The 17,392-nt window shown below is 46.3% G+C and overlaps 1 protein-coding gene across 3 annotated transcripts; it reads left to right on the top strand.

Moving 5' to 3' along the window:
- Nucleotides 1-1,915: 1,915 nt before the first annotated feature.
- Nucleotides 1,916-16,001, top strand: TRIP13 (thyroid hormone receptor interactor 13). 3 transcript variants are annotated; one of them, XM_078617544.1, is made up of 14 exons: nt 1,916-2,040; nt 4,569-4,713; nt 5,075-5,240; nt 6,069-6,198; nt 7,145-7,200; nt 7,307-7,397; nt 8,697-8,769; nt 9,366-9,429; nt 9,829-9,915; nt 12,059-12,165; nt 12,584-12,737; nt 13,709-13,818; nt 14,751-14,820; nt 15,659-16,001. In XM_078617544.1, the coding sequence occupies exons 2-14, from the start codon at nt 4,628-4,630 to the stop codon at nt 15,743-15,745; spliced, it is 1,281 nt and encodes a 426-aa protein (XP_078473670.1). In that variant the 5' UTR covers nt 1,916-2,040; nt 4,569-4,627; the 3' UTR covers nt 15,746-16,001. The 3 variants fall into 3 exon arrangements, with proteins under 3 accessions (XP_078473670.1, XP_078473669.1, XP_078473671.1); XM_078617543.1 differs by having other exon boundaries at nt 1,936-2,082; XM_078617545.1 differs by lacking the exon at nt 1,916-2,040 and adding an exon at nt 2,605-2,720.
- The last annotated feature ends 1,391 nt before the right edge of the window (nt 16,002-17,392 follow it).

Genomic DNA, 17,392 nt, shown 5'->3' with positions numbered 1-17,392 from the left:
GACAGAGAGGGGGGAGGGGAGGTCTGATACACATGATAGACAAAAGAACGAAAATGGCCATGTTTATACCAATGCTGGCTGAACAATGAAAAGAGCACTGCCAAAAAATAACTGGGGATGTTAACACTCGGTAAAGTTCAGTAAAATAGTGCCTGTCAGATAAGATGGTCCAAAAAAGTGTAATTAAGTCTTTTTTGCGTGGTTGATAACATCTTTCCAATGATTACTAAGTTTGTACCCATCATCACGGTTGAAATTATGTCTGTGTTTGTATATTTGTATGGCTTCGTGTACAAACCTTTGATATAGACAACACGTTCCACTTAATTAAATAGACTTTTTGATAAATGTTTTCTCCTACAACATCAGAGTGCAGCGCCACATTAAATACGCACTACAATGACAATAGTTTCAAGCGATTTGAAGCATGTTTTATTTTGGGGGGGGGGGGGGGGGCAGAGCTTTGTGACGTCATATTTGAGGGGGGCTCTGACTTTTTGTGACGTCGTGTGACGAAGGGGGGGGGGGGGTCAAAATTCGTCCAAAATCGCGTGACGTCATTTATCGACGGCCCCAAACGTGCGAGCGTTTCGAACGCGTCACGTGCATCACAACTTTCGTTGTCTCCGCAAGACACGCGTCTGCACGAAGCCACGCCGTGTGTGCAGGGTATGTATTGTGTCCGTCCTTCCGTCGTGCAGGGAGGGGCTGGGTGGGGAGGGTGGGGAGGGGCTGGGTGGGGGGTGGGAGGGGTGGGGCTGGGTGGGGAGGGGCTGGTCACCCCGTGGTGCCCTTATAAAACTCAACGTTTAACCTACTCACGCCGGCTTGTGCCCGCCCTCACTATCGGCCATATTTGCGGAATACACCACGCCGCCGTTGACCCTGGCCATTGACCGAGCAACCCAACGTTCCTACCAGCTCCCTCCGCAGGAATGTGTTTCAGGTCATGATTATTAATGAGAGGGGTTGCACCATGTTGAGTGACGTCACACCCGCTAATGGTTATTGGAGAGGGGTGCGGCATGTGGAGTGCGCGACCTTCTTGTACGTTCGTGTAAAAATCCACCCACTCATGAATATTAATGAGGGGGGTGGGGTGCCTCATGCGGAGGACGTCAGGCGGGGGGGACTCATGGAATGACGTCACGTGGGGGGTGGGACTCATGTGGAGTGACGTCACGCGGGGAGGACTCATGTGGAGTGACGTCACGCGGGGGGGACTAATGTGGAGTGACGTCACGTGGGGGGGACTCATGTGGAGTGACGTCACGTGGGGGGGGTTCATGTGGAGTGACGTTACGCGGTGGGGGACTCATGTGGAGTGACGTCACGTGGAGGGACTCATGTGGAGTGACGTCATGCGGGGAGGACTCATGTGGAGTGACGTCACGTGGGGAGGACCCATGTGGAGTGACGTCACGCGGGGGGGACTCATGTGGAGTGACGTCACGCGGGAGGGGACTCATGTGGAGTGACGTCACGTGGGGGGGCCTCATGTGGAGTGACGTCACGCGGGGAGTACTTGTGTAGAGTGACGTCACGCAGGGGTGGGCCTCATGTGGAGTGACGTCACGTGGGGGTGGGCCCTCATGTGGAGTGACGTCACGCGCGGGACACATTCTTGGCTCATTGTTTTTTCGGTAAAGTCACGTATGTAGAAATAAAATAAAATTTCAATAAATTTAAATAAATCACGACGTTTCTTATTATAGTAGTTAAATAGCGGCTGCACCTGTGACTATTCAACTTCTGAAGGGGATTGTTTTTGCAGGTGAATTATTTTAATGCGTAAAGTTAACTAAAGTTTCCCATTAAACAAGTTAAATAGTTAATATTAATGAACGTATGAAACATTGTATTAATATTATGACGTAAATAGCGACTGGAACGGTGACCAATCACAGAGTTTCCCGTCGGTAACTCGCGCGCCGCAGTTGCCATGGTAACGGTCGAATTTGGCGGCAAAGTTGAAAAGTAAAATAAAGTTAAAAGTGAAAAGTTTCAACGGAGACAAAACGCACAAACACTGGGAACTCGGTGAGAATCAAGCGCTCAATTATAACAACAACATTGCTAGAGGTATTTTATTCGCTGCGTTGATTAAGTGCGGTGTGTAAACTTGTAATGCGTTCTGATCGCTGGTAAAGTAAAAACAACGCCGCCCTAGGCCTTGGTTTGGGCCTAGCGAAGGCACCGCTGATTACAGCGTAAACACTCTTTAAACGTGTTCATTGCTTACATGTTGTCGTTGTTTATTGTACGTATGCAGACCAGTCGATGCCACAGCAGCTTGTGTTAAAACTAATGAATGCTTCCGCGTTGATAAACGTTAGTTTTTAGTATGTCGGGCGATAGCGAGGGCTTTTAAACGGGATAGCAGAGTTGCGGCAATAACGTTTAATAAATGTATGAACATACACACAGCAGCTGGTGTTTATACCGCTAACGCGATGTGTGTTGCTTCAGTGTTTAAGTACTGTTTAGTCTTTAAGTACCGTACAGGGTTATAGCCAAGTGGCTGATTGAAGCAAGCAGTTTAAGTTATTTTATTCAACGCGAATTGTGTTTGTCACCATTCGATTTATTTCATAAAGCGATGTTCTTTACACGACACAAGTAATTTATTATGCCACTTAATTTACAATCCATCGTTGGACGAAGGCCTCTCCGCGTCGTGTCGGTCGTTGGGGGCTATTTGGCCATACTTCACCACGCTGGTAAGTGCGGGTTGGTGAACGACATCACCCCCCCCCACAACCCCAGCTAAACTTTGTGTTGTAATGTGTCAATTCTAGATTTGAAGCTTTCGTGACTGCAAGGATTCATACTCTTAGGTTTTTTCGGTAAAGTCACGTGGGTAAAAATAAAGAATAAAAATAATATAAATAATAATAGAAATAAAAATAAAATAATAAATCACGACGTTTCGGAGGCAACACAAGTCTCCGTCATCAGGTGGGACCGTCACAGCGAAAAAACCTAAGAGTAATGTGTCAATTGTATAGATTAAAATCGGCAGCATATGTAGATAATTCGCTTGGAGCGATTTGACCGCCGCGGATTTGGAGCAACGAGGGATTCGTTGATGTGCACGAACGAGTGGGTTACGGCATGGCAGGGCTGAGCAATGGCAAACAGCGTGGAGATGTCTTCATCCAGCAGTAGATAAAATTCAGACTCGTGATGATGATGCTTCGTATAGGCGGCGTGTGTGAGGAGCGGTGGTGTAGTGGTTAGCGCGTTGCGTTACGAACCCGGCCACCCGAGTTCGATTTCCGCTCACGGACAACACCGGTGACGATTATCTGAACCGGTCCTGGGCATCCCCCAGGTCGACTCGGCCTCAATTGAGTACCCGGTGCGGTGTGTACACATCGCCACTGGGGAGACAAAGGCGGCATGGCGTGGTGCTGGCTACCCACCCCCTCGTGTGCCGTGCCGGCCTTCATAGGTGCTCGCTAACAGCGTTTGCTCCAACAGTCTGTTCAGGCTATACGGGGGAATTGTATATGTCAAAGGGCACCTAGCCTGGCACAAGAGGCCCTGGTGTGACGTCTCCGCCATATACAGCGGTTGTATTGTATAGTGTGGAGTAATGAGATGCGGACATATGCCGGAGTGAGACGTTTACTGACTGATCATGAAGGAAGGACGACATTGGGAGACCTGTTTCATGCTGTACTTTTAGTAATGGGACCCTTTTGCTAAACAAGTAATCAAACGCAGACGTTATCAAAGCATATTTGCGTTTTTTTACCACAAGTATGTGCGGTAGCACAGATATGATACCTTGTAATTGGTGTCTACTTGGTATTTGAATATCTTAACAGCTGACTTGAAACTTTCGTGACTGCAGGAATTCATTTCGGTAAAGTCACGTAGATGGGAAAAACAATAATCAAATAATAAAAATGAAAATAAAGTGAATACAACATAATAAAAACATCACGACGTTTTGATCGCAAAACAAGCAACCAATGACGACGGCTTGTGTTGCGATAGAAACGTGATTTTTTGTTCACTTTATTTTAATTATTTTGTTGTGATTATTTTTCTACCTATGTGACTTTATCTAAAGAACCATATAAAGTCTTAACAGCTGTACAGCGTTTACAGCAGATCGTGGTAAATCCTTGCTTTGTCATGAAATGCTGCCCCTTTTATTTATTCTACTTTTGTGATGACCCACGTCACTCGTGCAAATTGAGACTATCCCTGGTCTCTTGCGTTCTTAACTGGTTAAACAAATACACTTAACTTCAACTTCATTAAGCAGTGGATAAAAGACCGTGGTTGATGAGAATGATTGTTCATAATATAGGTTTTTGGGTCAGATCGCGTTATTTATAAATGTGTCGTAACCCTCCACCACCCGACACGGCCAAACAGTAAAAAAATGCGTCACGTTTTCAAAGAACAAAATAATTCACTTCTTTAGATTAAAATCGACACATTTATAAATAACGCGATCTGACCCAAAAACCTATATTATGCATAACATTGGTCGCGAAAGCCTATGTGTTATATTGATAATGATTGTATTTTGATCACGGTTGTAATTGCAGCAAAAGGGAGTTGAGCCATCCTGCGTTTTTCTGGAACTGTCGACCCTCAAATCGCGGCAATGGAGGTGGGAACCAAGGACTTGAAGGATGCTCTTCCAAGACACCATCCCATTGTGCACGTGGAGGTCATCCAGAAATCTGACAGGTACAAAAACAAAGACCCACTCCCCGTATAGCCATAACAGACTGTTGGGCAAGTAATTTTAGCCAGCACCTATAACGGCCGGCACAGCAACGAAGGGGGTGGCTTTCCAACACCAGTGTTGATGTTTACACACAGCACCAGGTACTCATTTGAGGTTGAGTTGACCTAGGGGAGGCCCGTGACCGGTTCAGATGTCCATCACTGGTGTTGGCCATGAGCGGTAATCGAACTCGGGTGGCCGGGTTCGTAGCGCAGCGCGCTAAACTGCTACACCACACGCACACACGTACATAAAGCACTCGACGTGAGGTTTTGGGTCTTGGTATCTCCGCTGATGTTTACGCCTCGATTATATCGACAGCACGGCAAAGATGGAGGTCGTGGTGTTGCACGTGATGGAGCTGCTGAAGAGGCACCCGGTGGTGCTGTCTGACATGTCTTGGGACTCGTTTGAAGACAGCTTCCTCCAAACCCACGTCCGGTCGGTGTCCATCACGGACTTGGACCTGGAGTTCAATGACCAACAGGTCACACTTTTTCCCTTCTGTCTTCTTTCTTGTTGTGTTTTTTTATTCTTATCTTTTGTCATATACGATCCAGTCATGGTTCGGGATGGGGACAAGGTGACGCACGGGGGTCAGGTCAGGGCCACTGTTTTCACATCACTCCGAGTATTTTTTTGTTTGTTTCAAGTCGGAGCGATTTTCTGCTCAAGTGAACTTTGAGGCATTGGTGCGCGCAACCATTTACGGGCCTGAGCCCCTGTGTGGAAATTTCACATTCTTGTGACAAGGGGGGCAAATCGCCCAGAATGCAGCTGATAATTGTTTGTTAACCAAATTACTGGATACACTTAACTTGGGTTATCTGTGTGCAGATTATCTGGGTTATGGATAAACCGGGCTTGTTACAAAAGGAAGATAAATACAAAAGTGTGTACGACGTTCATTTGTGTATTTTATGTACGTGCTGCTTCTATCACTTGCTGCTTCTAACTCGTGACTCGTTGACCGATGATTTTAAGAAACAAAAATAACAGACAACACTTTCTACGTCTTCTCCACCATCATACGTACATAATACGATTTTAAAACCTAATTCACATTCATTATGTACGTTTTTGCATCCACTTTGCAATCCAAATGCGCTTTCCTGGGTTGGACATTTCTCCTCTCAAGCTTTCGCCACACACTACCGTGGGCATCTTCAGGAGTTGTCTTGGCTCCTGAAGATGTTCTGCTTCATCAATGTTTTTGTTTTACCTAGGTCATCCTATCTCCGCCTCCCCCAGATCATATAGAGTCCACTGTGTGTTTACCCGCCTCCTCCCCCCCCCCCGTGTGCGCGCTATGCAGATGGTGGAGCTACTGCAAACACCTGTGGAGGTGCACGTGATCCAGCTGAATGACGAGGGGCCATCCATGGAGGAGCTGAACCAGGGTGACGAGAATCTCCCTGCAGCCCACCACTGGATCCTGCCTTCAAGTACACAGCCCTGACCCTAACACAGTGACACTAGCCCAGGCACTAACCTTTACACTGTAAGGTTAACACCCACACCGCAACACTAGCCATGTGATTATTGCACTAACATGTAAACGGACGATAATCCAACATTGATCAGCAGTGGATTTTGCCAAGAAGGATGTGCTTACTTTTTGGTTCTTTCAGTAAAGTCACATAGAAAGAACCAAAAAGCAATTCCTGCAGTCACGAAAGCTCCAAATCAAGGGTGTGCTTGTACATGTGTAGAGGAGTAGAAGAGAGTAGTGGCGTCGTGTGCGCTGTCCGGTGCGATGGCGTCACGGGACGTGGAGTCACGCGCGCTGGACAGCGCACATGACGTCACAGCTCCTCGAGGTTAAAAGGGGGTGACCCCGTGACGTAAGCGGGGTCGTAGCTGGAGTCAAGGGTCGAGAGAGGGTGAGACGGGGAGCCAGGGTCAAGAGGGTAGGGATAGTGGAGATAGCACAGCGCCAGGGCTGGACGTGGCTGTGCTCCTCGGTCGGCCGTTTTGGCTGATCCCACGGCCGGCGCAGAGGAGACGGCACAGGGCAGCCGGCTGTGTCGGGACTGAGTGGGACCTGGCCCGGGACCCCCAACCCCTGGGAAGTGGTTCACCCCTCCCGTGTCTTGTGTAGCCCTTTAATTAACGGCGAAAGCCTTTAACCTCGCCTCCGTCTCTGAGTGAGTCGTCGCCAGCTCCTCAACACATGTACGAGGCAGGTGGGTTCATACTCTTAGTTCTTTCGGTAAAGTCACATAGGTAAGAAATGAAATTAAAATTAATAAAAATAAAATAAAAATCACGACGTTTCGGAGGCAACACAAGTCTCCGTCATCAGGTGGGACCGTCACAGCCAGATTTGCTGCATCAAGTGAGGCAGGTCTTAAATACAAGTTAAGGTCACGTGTTTTTGTTGTTGTGTAGCCGAATTCCATGGACTTTGGGAAAGTCTGGTCTACGATTCCGAGATCAAACTGCAGGTGAGCGAACGTTGCACTCTCGACACAAAATTGCAGAGTCTTTTTTTTTTTTTAAACAGTTACGAAAAAAGTGATTGTTAAACCACAACTTGCCCTTTCGTCACAGCTGCTCAATTACGTGATGACGACACTGCTGTTCTCGGACAAGAACGTGAACAGCAACGTCATCTCCTGGAATCGCGTGGTCCTCCTGCACGGTTCGTTTTTGGCATTCGTTTTTTTTCTAACCAACGTTGAAAGCGTTAATTCATTAGCTCTGTCCGTCTGTCTGTAATGGGGGGAGGGTCAGCATAGCTTTCGTAACGATCCAATATAAACAACATTTGATTATAAAGTTACGTTGCTATTGCTAATTACCTATGACGTCGGTTTGTAATGTAACGTTATAACCGATTAAATACTTCCTGGGACAGACAGATTATGGAAAGCATTACAGAATTCAAGCCTTGTCTTTTTAAAATCAGGATCGGGCATGGAATTGTGTGCCCCCGATGCAGGAAAGCGGTGTGATGCCCCAATATTATTACTAGAGCATTCTCGGCCTTACCTTTAAATGTTTACATTTGAAACTGATTGAAGCTAAGAATGTTAATGCTGAGATCTGATAGGTCACACATCTTGTTTTCTTGTCTGTCCGCTATTTACCTTTAGGATGCGTCCCTGAAAAATCCGACTTTAGGCGAAACAACCTAAATCGAAACCTATTTTACCACTGACTTAATTAAGTAACTACACTATGGGAACCTCATTTGCCAGTAAAAATATGATAATTGCTTTTTTACCCTTCTATCTGGCAACAAAACTGACACCTTTTTACAAGGAGTCATGTTTGCATAGACCGCATCATCTGGTCCAACCCCATGTGAGACTAGGCTCTAAGGAAAGCTGTCTCGGGTGTGGACCAATCAACTTCAAGGACAGTGCACATTATCAGAGTTATGTTTTTTGTTTGCATTATGACTGCAGGTATTGCGGTCTATGCAAACATGACTCCTTGTAAAAAGGTGTCAGTTTTGTTGCCAGATAGAAGGGTAAAAAAACAATTATCTTAATTAAGTAAGTTGAGGATTCGTTCCTGGGGGTTATCTTTTTTGGTCAAAATTTCAGAAAAATTTGCAAAAACATAACCAAAGAGATACCCCAAATGTTTTAATTAATAATATACGTTAATACAGAGTACTCACCAGAGATGGTGGCTGAGATTGCATTTAGAGGCCTGGCGTAGACTGAAGGGGAGTTTAGTTACAGTGCCAAGCAGTTGTAGACACTGAGGCGTGAGCACCCGCCCGGGGGCGCCATGGCGTCGCGCGTCGTAACGTATACAGCCCAAACTATTGCGTTCTTTCCTTTCAAATTTTCAAGACAGCTTTGTGGTAAATGGGGGCATTTTAAATCAAATTGCGTGCCATAATTCGTTGGCGATGTGATAGTGAAAAATAGTAAATAGGAGCGAGGACTTGATGCAAAATGATTTGCCCCGTCTTGTGCTGTTACAGGACCTCCGGGCACGGGAAAGACGTCCCTGTGTAAAGCCCTGGCACAGAAGCTCTGTATAAGGCTGTCGAAAAGGTAAGATTCTCCCATAAGGCCGTGCCCTTAATCTCACCTGAGCATCTGTTTTATGTCATCCTTATTCCGCACCTCCGCTTAGCATAGGTGGCTATGTACCGTGCGTGAGAAGTTCAACCATACCTTCGTTCATAGATGAACAGTGATTCACTTCCACCCCCTACACTTCGATGTATTCCACAATTAAGGGTCACTATGTAATGTTTTACCAACACGTACTGACGAGCGTGGTCACGTCTGGTGACGCCACTACGAGCAACATGGCGGGCACAAGTGGCCTTCGTTTAGCAGTGGATTGAAAAGAGCTGTAAATAGTTTTAGATGCAACTTTATCCAATTATCGCATTGTTTTTTTTTGTCTCATTTGTACTGTCTCGTCTGCAATTTGTATTTGTTACTGTCTACTTCGTTACATCTCATTCTACCGAGCTCGCCTGTCGTGTTTTGATTTGTCTCGTTGTTACTACACATTCTGTCTCGCTCACTACATATCATTGCGTCTTATTTATTGTCTAATTTGTTCTGAACGTTAGCGAGCTTTGTTGCATGTGTTGCGAGTGTATGAATCCGTTTTCATTCTCTGCTTTGTCCTCCAGGTATCGATACGGGCAGCTGATTGAGATTAACAGCCACAGCCTCTTCTCTAAATGGTTCTCGGAGGTGAGCATTTCATCGCCTGTTGCACGATGCATTGTTTTTTGGGACGTCTCTCCTCGTCCCTGTATTCTTTTTCTAGTAAAATGCTGCGAGGTGGCATCACATGTAGTAATGTCATTGGCAGAAGAGGGCAGACCCTCGCTTCCCTTTAGTGTTGGGTTAGCAAATCCTTTTAACGCTGTTTCTTTGTCTCCAAAGTTTTGAACCGTACATTCCATTTGGCCAGTTTTATCTTGGGTACGTCCCTTGTAGCGATGCAATTTATTCATATTGGATCACCTTTACAAGAGTTGGTGCCCCACTGTCACAGACAACTTCGGTTGAAAATGTAAACACCTGTGTGTGTCTTTAACCATTAGCGGGCGAGTAATTGTGTGTTACTGCTGCGTTGCCGTTTCGCAGAGTGGCAAGTTGGTGATGAAGATGTTTCAGAAGATCCAGGAGAGCATCGACGACCAGGAGGCCCTTGTCTGCGTGCTCATTGATGAGGTTTGTTGGCAGTAAAGGATACATTTATGCTGCAGTAGCAACTTGCTTATGTCTTCTTGGTTCTTTCGGTAAAGTCACATAGAAGGGAAATAATAAAATAATAAAAATAAAACATAATAAAATAATTCTCACGACGTTTAGCTCAACATCGGATTCCTTCAGCATCTGACGCTGTCTTTCCGACAGACCTGTTCTTCAGCGTCATTGAGACGCTGTCTTTCTGACAGACCTGTTCTTCACCTGAGGACGGCTGCTTGCGTTGTGGCCGAAACGTGAGAATTATTTTTTTATTTTTCTAATTTTATTATTTCCCTTCTACGTGACTTTACCGAAAGAACTAAGAAGATGAATCCCTGCAGTCATGAAAGCTTTAAATCGATATTTAACTTGCTTATGGACAAGATCACGTCACCCCGATCCCCAGATCTCTCTGTTGGCTCCCAATTCAATTGCACATCAACTGCAATAGGGTTCTTCAACTCGTGGCCTGCTGGCCACCAGTTGTGGGCCCCAAAGGCTCCTTTGAGTGGCCCACTAGGCTATGGCACACCAAAAGGTATGGTTTATAGAAATAAACAATTTGCGTGCGGTCAGATTAGTTTGCTGCTATAAATGTCCACGTGATAAGCCACTTGGTTGAGCCGTCATTTTTTGGCCAGGTCGCTTCTGAAAAATAAGTTAATACTTCAGTGGGCTTTAGCTGGTAAGGTACAAAATAGTTTCGTTTTATTTGTATATCTTTAAGTGATTTTTTACCTTTTCTGTACTCGGCACTCCTATCGTGTTCTTGTATTGTTTGTTGTTTGAACGTTCTGACTTTGCCCCTACTGGACATGTGTGAAAAAAAGCTTCATAGCTCATCGGATTCCTTCAGTATAATATTCTGATTCTGACACGTATAATGAAACGTCGACAAAGCACAAGTAAAAAGGGTGGAACGGGAGGGACCGAGCAAGGGAAGGAAAGAAAGGAAGCCACGAAGGGGTTTCGAAGGCACAAGGTTGAAATGGGAGGTTTTTACAGGAGACTTGAAAGCGGAGAGAGAAGACCAGGCAGAGTTGCCCGGGGAAAGGAGTGCCAGAGAGAGTGGGGGCTTCGTAGCAAGAGAAGGATAAACATGGGAGATGGAGATGAGAGAGCTGTTGACGAGGATTGCAGATTCACGAGATGAAGCAAACTCCGGCCATCTCGATTACTGCCCCTCTTAACATCACGAATAGCTCCTGGCAGAATTGATATAAACATTTTTTTTTTTTAAATGTGTTATGCCTAATGGTTTCTTGTCAACCCCACAGCCATTCGAGCAGGGGTTGGCAACCAAAGTAACAAGGAGAGCAATTTCTTTCGAATTTTGTAATAAACTCAATACAGTAAAACCTTGGATTGCGAGCATAATTCGTTCCGGAAACGTGCTTGTAATCCAAAGCACTCGTATATCAAAGCGAATTTCCCCATAGGAAATAATGGAAACTCAGATGATTCGTTCCACAACCCAAAAATACTGTATTCATATAAAAATGATTAATACAAAATACCTTTTTATATTTTTATTATTTAAATGTAACATAAAGTAATCAAATAAATTAATTAAATGTAACCGTGGCTGGTGTGAGGGAGACGAGAGAGAGGAGAGGAGGGTTATCGTGTAGGACGACTTTCACTTGCAGTACAGTTACTAAAGAACAGTCACTACACTTGGACACAGAATAAAAAAATGCTTTACGCACACACACACGTGGTCACAACACTATAGTAAACAGTGTACGCTCGCACGGATGTTGACTATACGAGTGAGGCACGCCGACTGAGACCGAGCATGGGAGACGATTACCCACAATCCCGCAGCGAGAGAGAGAATAACCATCGGCTCAGTTGTGATCACGTGACGCTGGGCAGACAAAGCGTATACGTACAACTCGTATTGCAAGACCTCGCTCGTTTATCAAGTTAAAACTAACCAAAAAATTTTGCTCGTCTTGCAAAACACTCGCAGACCAAGTTACTCGTCTCGTGGACACGAGACAGTGGTCCTTGATAACTAACGCCACGAAGCAGTTCTTAAGGAGCCGCGTGTTGCCGAACCCCTGTGCCAGAGGCACTCTCAGTCCCCTAAACGAACTTTCCCGCTGTGTTTGCGCTGAAGGTGGAGAGCTTGACGGCGTCGCGCTCCGCGTCGCACTCGGGAACGGAGCCGTCGGACGCAATCCGCGTGGTGAACGCGCTCCTCACCCAGATCGACCAGATCAAACGGTGAGACAGGGTCAAGCGGAACACACACTGCGAACAGTCAACGGTGAAAATGGCTTCTTTAGAATCGTAATCATCAGCAACAGCAGCATCATTATCAGTGCAATTAGCAACATCAACATCACCAATATTATCGGCAACAATAGCAGCAGCAGCAGCATAATTTTCACGATGAACTGCAGCAGCATAAGTGCGTCTTTGGATATGCCTGTCTCGGTGTGTGTCTAAGTGCGTGCACTTGACCCAACAGCCTGTGTAGGCTATACGGGGGATTTTTGTCTTGGTTGTATTTTATCGTCTAAGTTTGTGTGTATGCCAAAGTGTGCCGTGCCAGCCTTAATAGGTGCGCGCTCACTGTACTTGCCCCAAAGAATTCTGTGTAGGCTACACGAGGGATCTTTTGCGTTTTGTGTGCGGCTAGGTACTCCAATGTGATCATCCTGACGACGTCAAACATCACGGGGAAAATCGACGCAGCCTTCGTCGATCGTGCCGACATCAAGCAGTATATCGGGCCCCCCTCGGTCTTGGCCATCTACCAGATCTTCCTGTCTTGCCTCGTGGAGCTCATGAAGGTACGAGCAGCCAGCATCGTGCACCCGAGTGCAATCGTCACCCTAAATCTGCTTAATGCTTCCGCAACTGAATTGTCCGATCGAAAGCTTTTTTTGAAAGTTGTCTGATAAAAAAACTTCCGTTACAGGAGATGCATTTTCTTTAACGTCGGTTGATATTCACGCGGGTTTGTGTTCTGATTTTTCTTTGCTTGGTGGTTCTACTTAACATTTACATATTGCTATTGTTGGTCAGCCTAGCAAGAAAGCACGACTCCCATCATGCCATGCATACATGTCATGCATACATGTCATGTGACCATCACATTGCACGTACAATGCTCTTGGCCTTGTCGAGACCACCAACTGAAAAGATGGCTGAGAACGTGGTTATTATTTAGACCACTAACACAGAAAGAGTTGAAAGTGTGGCCGTCTCAAGCAGCAGTGATACAGAACTGAAAATTGGTTTTGCACCCATTAGGACTCATCAGTGCAGTAGAGTAATTTAAGTTCAATGCCGTTACCTTGCACGCCCGCAAGCATCATCAGCAAGTTGCTCAGATGAAACTGCGATTAGCGTAGACTCTTCCATCGGGGTCAGAAGGACTACGGGAAATCTGGCGATGCCTGAACCGCTTCCGTGCGGGTGTCGGCTGCTACAAAGCACACCTCGGTAACGTGGCAGCCATCTCGACCAAGCCCAGAACACGACCTGCATCTGTGCTAAAGAGCAGACGATGCAGACGATGCTTCGCCCATCTGCTGCAGTGTCGTCTGCTAGAGGAGCCACGGTTGATGATTCAAGCCCCATTGCTCACCTTGCGTGGACCTGTGCCGCCACCCACACGCAGTTGTCGGCGACATAACTTGGGTGTGATGGACACAAAATGAGCGGATGTCTGATGTTGCCTAGAATAATCGAGAGTTGACTGTCGATGAATAAGCTGACCGGATCGAGGCTTGATCGCCGTGCATGTGTGCGAGTGCAGAAGGGCATCATCCGTACACACCAACTGCTGAGCTTCCGGCAGCTGGAGATGATGAAATTTGCCGAAACAGACATGTCGCAGCCCAGCCTGCACCTCCACACCATCGCTAAGTGAGTTCACCTCGCACCTCCTCCCAAGTCCTCAATTTGGGGGTGGCTAAGCATGCATAGGACATACTCTTAGTTCTTTCGGTAAAGTCACGTAGGTAAAAAATGAAATTTAAATTAATAAAAAATAAAAACAATAAAATCACGACGTTTCGGAGGCAACACAAGCTTCCGTCTTCAGGTGAAACTGACGGAAGCTTGTGTTGCCTCCGAAACGTCGTGATTTTTTTGTTTTTGCTTTTTTATTAATTTAATTTTTTACCTACGTGACTTTACCGAAAGAACTAACAGTATGAATCCTTGCAGTCACGAAAGCTTCAAATCTAGAATGCATAGGACACACAAATACCTCAAAGCATCCAGGATCACATCTCATCAATTCCACTACCCGCCTGCAGTGTAAGCAAGGCCCCACCCCGCAGTGACAGCTGGCCCTGTGTAGCACAACATGTGCGCAGGACTGGCCTGTAAATACACTTTAGTCTTTCAGTAGGAAGCAGTTTTATTTTGCGGTTCCTAATTCGGCGTTTGGCGAAATAAGGTCAAATTTCGCACATTTGGAGCATTACCTAGGTATACATGGCCTATTCTTTTTAAAAATGACATCACGCGATGTCTAACATCGATTGTGAAAGACAGCTACGTATCTTTTGCTAATAGACGGGCAGTAATGAGCAGAACGGCTGCTGGGCTCAAAACACGATCCTCTGCAGTACGCGTTAAACACGCTACCACCACCACACAGCCGTGAGGTTCATTTAGATGAACTGAAGTCCGTTGATTAGGCATGTAACGATGCGTCGATTAATCAGTTCTGATGATCGTGATAGGGGGAGGGTGTCTCGATACGGAAAGAGACATGTAATGAAAAGTCCATGTCGCTGTGATAAAACTGTTTGCGTTTTTATTTTCCTTCGTTAAACGACAAAATGAAGAAAGAGCCAGGGCCTGAGTGGAAGGGTCCTGCGGAAACTCCCCTTCATCGCCCACGCGCTCTACGTCAAGGTTCGGAGCTGGATCGCACACATCTTCTTCTGCGCTAATTTCACACACAGAGACATCACACGCCTTTGGCTATAGCTCGCGCCAACGGGCACGCTTCATACGGCGTGTCCTCAGAATAACGCGGGCAGATGCACCGTCTCGTGCACAATAGGTTTCGTGGGACATATTCGGGAGATGAAAGTCGTAATTGCGAAGCTCAGTTTGGTACTGGACAGGATTGCGCGTTCAAGTTTTCGCTTGTGAATTTCAGTAATTTTTGTGTGTTTTACCTTCATCGCATTTTATACGAAAAATAATCTAAAAACGCGACAAGCAGTGTAATTGGGGTGAATGACACTTTCTAGGGATGTGGTCGTCCTATGATGGATAGACTTGTATCCCACCCCTCCCCCCCGCGAGAGGAATATCCGCCACTGCCTCAGGTGATGAGCACCACCTCAATGCTCATCTAAGCAATAATTCGGTGACTTTGGTTTGTAAGTAGTGTCAATGTAAAGTGTCAATTTTGTTCAGAAAAATACAACTTTTTATTTATTTAACCAGGTAAAGCCCACCGAGCTCTTCGGCTCTTTTTTCAGGAGCGACCTGACCACAAACGGTAGCCCAACCAAGTGGCTCGTCATCACGTGGAAATTTGACGGCAGGCGAATACTCTAAGCGCGTGTTTCTAAATGTGGAGGTTATTAAAACCGGTGGACCCGGAGAAAAATCCACGTAGAAAAGGGGGCAACCCACCATGCGAACTGGCCTGGTACTTTGAGGGCGCACTGCAGTTTGAAGGGGGTTAAAACGCTGAAACACTTGACATGTCTTGACAACAACTCGATTGTCCCTGCAGGAATCCACGACGACACTGTCATGCTTCCTGGACGCGTTGTCGCAGGCCGTCGATCGTCAGTTCACCGAGCGCGCCAATCTCGCCTAGCGGATTCGGAATTCCGGCCACAAATTAGGGGAACCGTGAAGGACACTTGCCGCATTTGGGAGGTAGCTGCGGGGGGTGTCCAGTTACCACGTGGCCGACCGTGACGAAGTCGTCTTGTTTTTTTCTCGTGTTGTCATTTAAAATCTGTAACAATGTTATTAATTTAATCTTTTTTTTCTTCAAGGGTTTGTCCAGTGCAATAATGGACATTTGTTTAAATGCTTTTATAAAATGCAATTAAAACTTGTGCACCAAAGTTTAGGTGTCCGATTGCTTAAGTTTACTACCTTCAGTCTTGATTTGAAGCCTTCGTGAACGGAGGAATCCATACTCTTTGGTTCTTTCGGTAAAGTCACGTAGGTATAAAATAAATCACGACGTTTCGGGTGCAACACAAGCGTCCATCATGCCGAGGCAGCAGGCCACGCTTTCCCACCTGATGATGGATGCTTGTGTTGCGCCCGAAACGTGATTTATTTTATTTTATACCTATGTGACTTTACCGAAAGAACCAAAGAGTATGTGTTTACCTTCAGTGTTCACGATGATGGCTTGTGTAATGGACAAGCTTCGCGATATTGGTTGCACAACTTTATACTTGAGATGTCCTTTATTGGTATCATTCACGTCAATCCACCGCGAGATGAAGGCCTCCCCACATCAACATCCCTTGTGGTGTTAAGATTTCATAAATCATCGTGCTCCTGCACGCGAGCTAAACTCACTCCAATTCTGTGGTCTCCCTTCTTTGAGTGCGTCAACTCCTCTTGCTGCCATTGGCACCAGTTGTCCACTAACCAACATCCCCCCTTATGATGACGTCTTCAACCCAAATAAGTCTTTAATTTGCAACTGTCTTACCCACGTGTTCCTCTGTTTCTTGGTGTAATTCCCAACATGTTGCACAATTTTGTTTTGCTTTGTACAATTTTCAGTTTGTTACATTTTCCTTGTTGTCATAGCAAATAACACATATCAAGATGCAACTATTACTGGTAGGAACCTCCTGGTTACACCAGCCCACAGGGGATTATTGTGTCCGTCCGTCGTGCATCCAAAAATGGGAGGGGTCGGGCTGGGTGGAGAGGGGCTGGGTGGGGGGTGGGAGGGGTGGGGCTGGGTGGGGAGCGGCTGGTCATCCCGTGGTGCCCTTATAAAACTCAACGTTTAACCTACTCACGCCGGCTTGTGCCCGCCCTCAGTCAGATTTGCGGAATACACCACGCCGCTGTTGACCCTGGCCATTGACCGAGCAACCCAACGTTCCTACCAGCTCCCTCCGCAGGAATGTGTAATTTGCAACTGTCTTACCCACGTGTTCCTCTGTTTCTTGGTGTAATTCCCAACATGTTGCACAATTTTGTTTTGCTTTGTACAATTTTCAGTTTGTTACATTTTCCTTGTTGTCATAGCAAATAATACATATCAAGATGCAACTATTACTGGTAGGAACCTCCTGGTTACACCAGCCCACAGGGGATTATTGTGTCCGTCCGTCGTGCATCCAAAAATGGGAGGGGTCGGGCTGGGTGGAGAGGGGCTGGGTGGGGGGTGGGAGGGGTGGGGCTGGGTGGGGAGCGGCTGGTCATCCCGTGGTGCCCTTATAAAACTCAACGTTTAACCTACTCACGCCGGCTTGTGCCCGCC

Source organism: Lampetra planeri, chromosome 54, assembly GCF_965212315.1.
Source record: "Lampetra planeri chromosome 54, kcLamPlan1.2.h2, whole genome shotgun sequence".
Lineage (NCBI taxonomy): Eukaryota > Metazoa > Chordata > Hyperoartia > Petromyzontiformes > Petromyzontidae > Lampetra > Lampetra planeri.
Note: the sequence above shows the minus strand (reverse complement) of the source record. Positions and strands in the feature narration are given on the sequence as shown.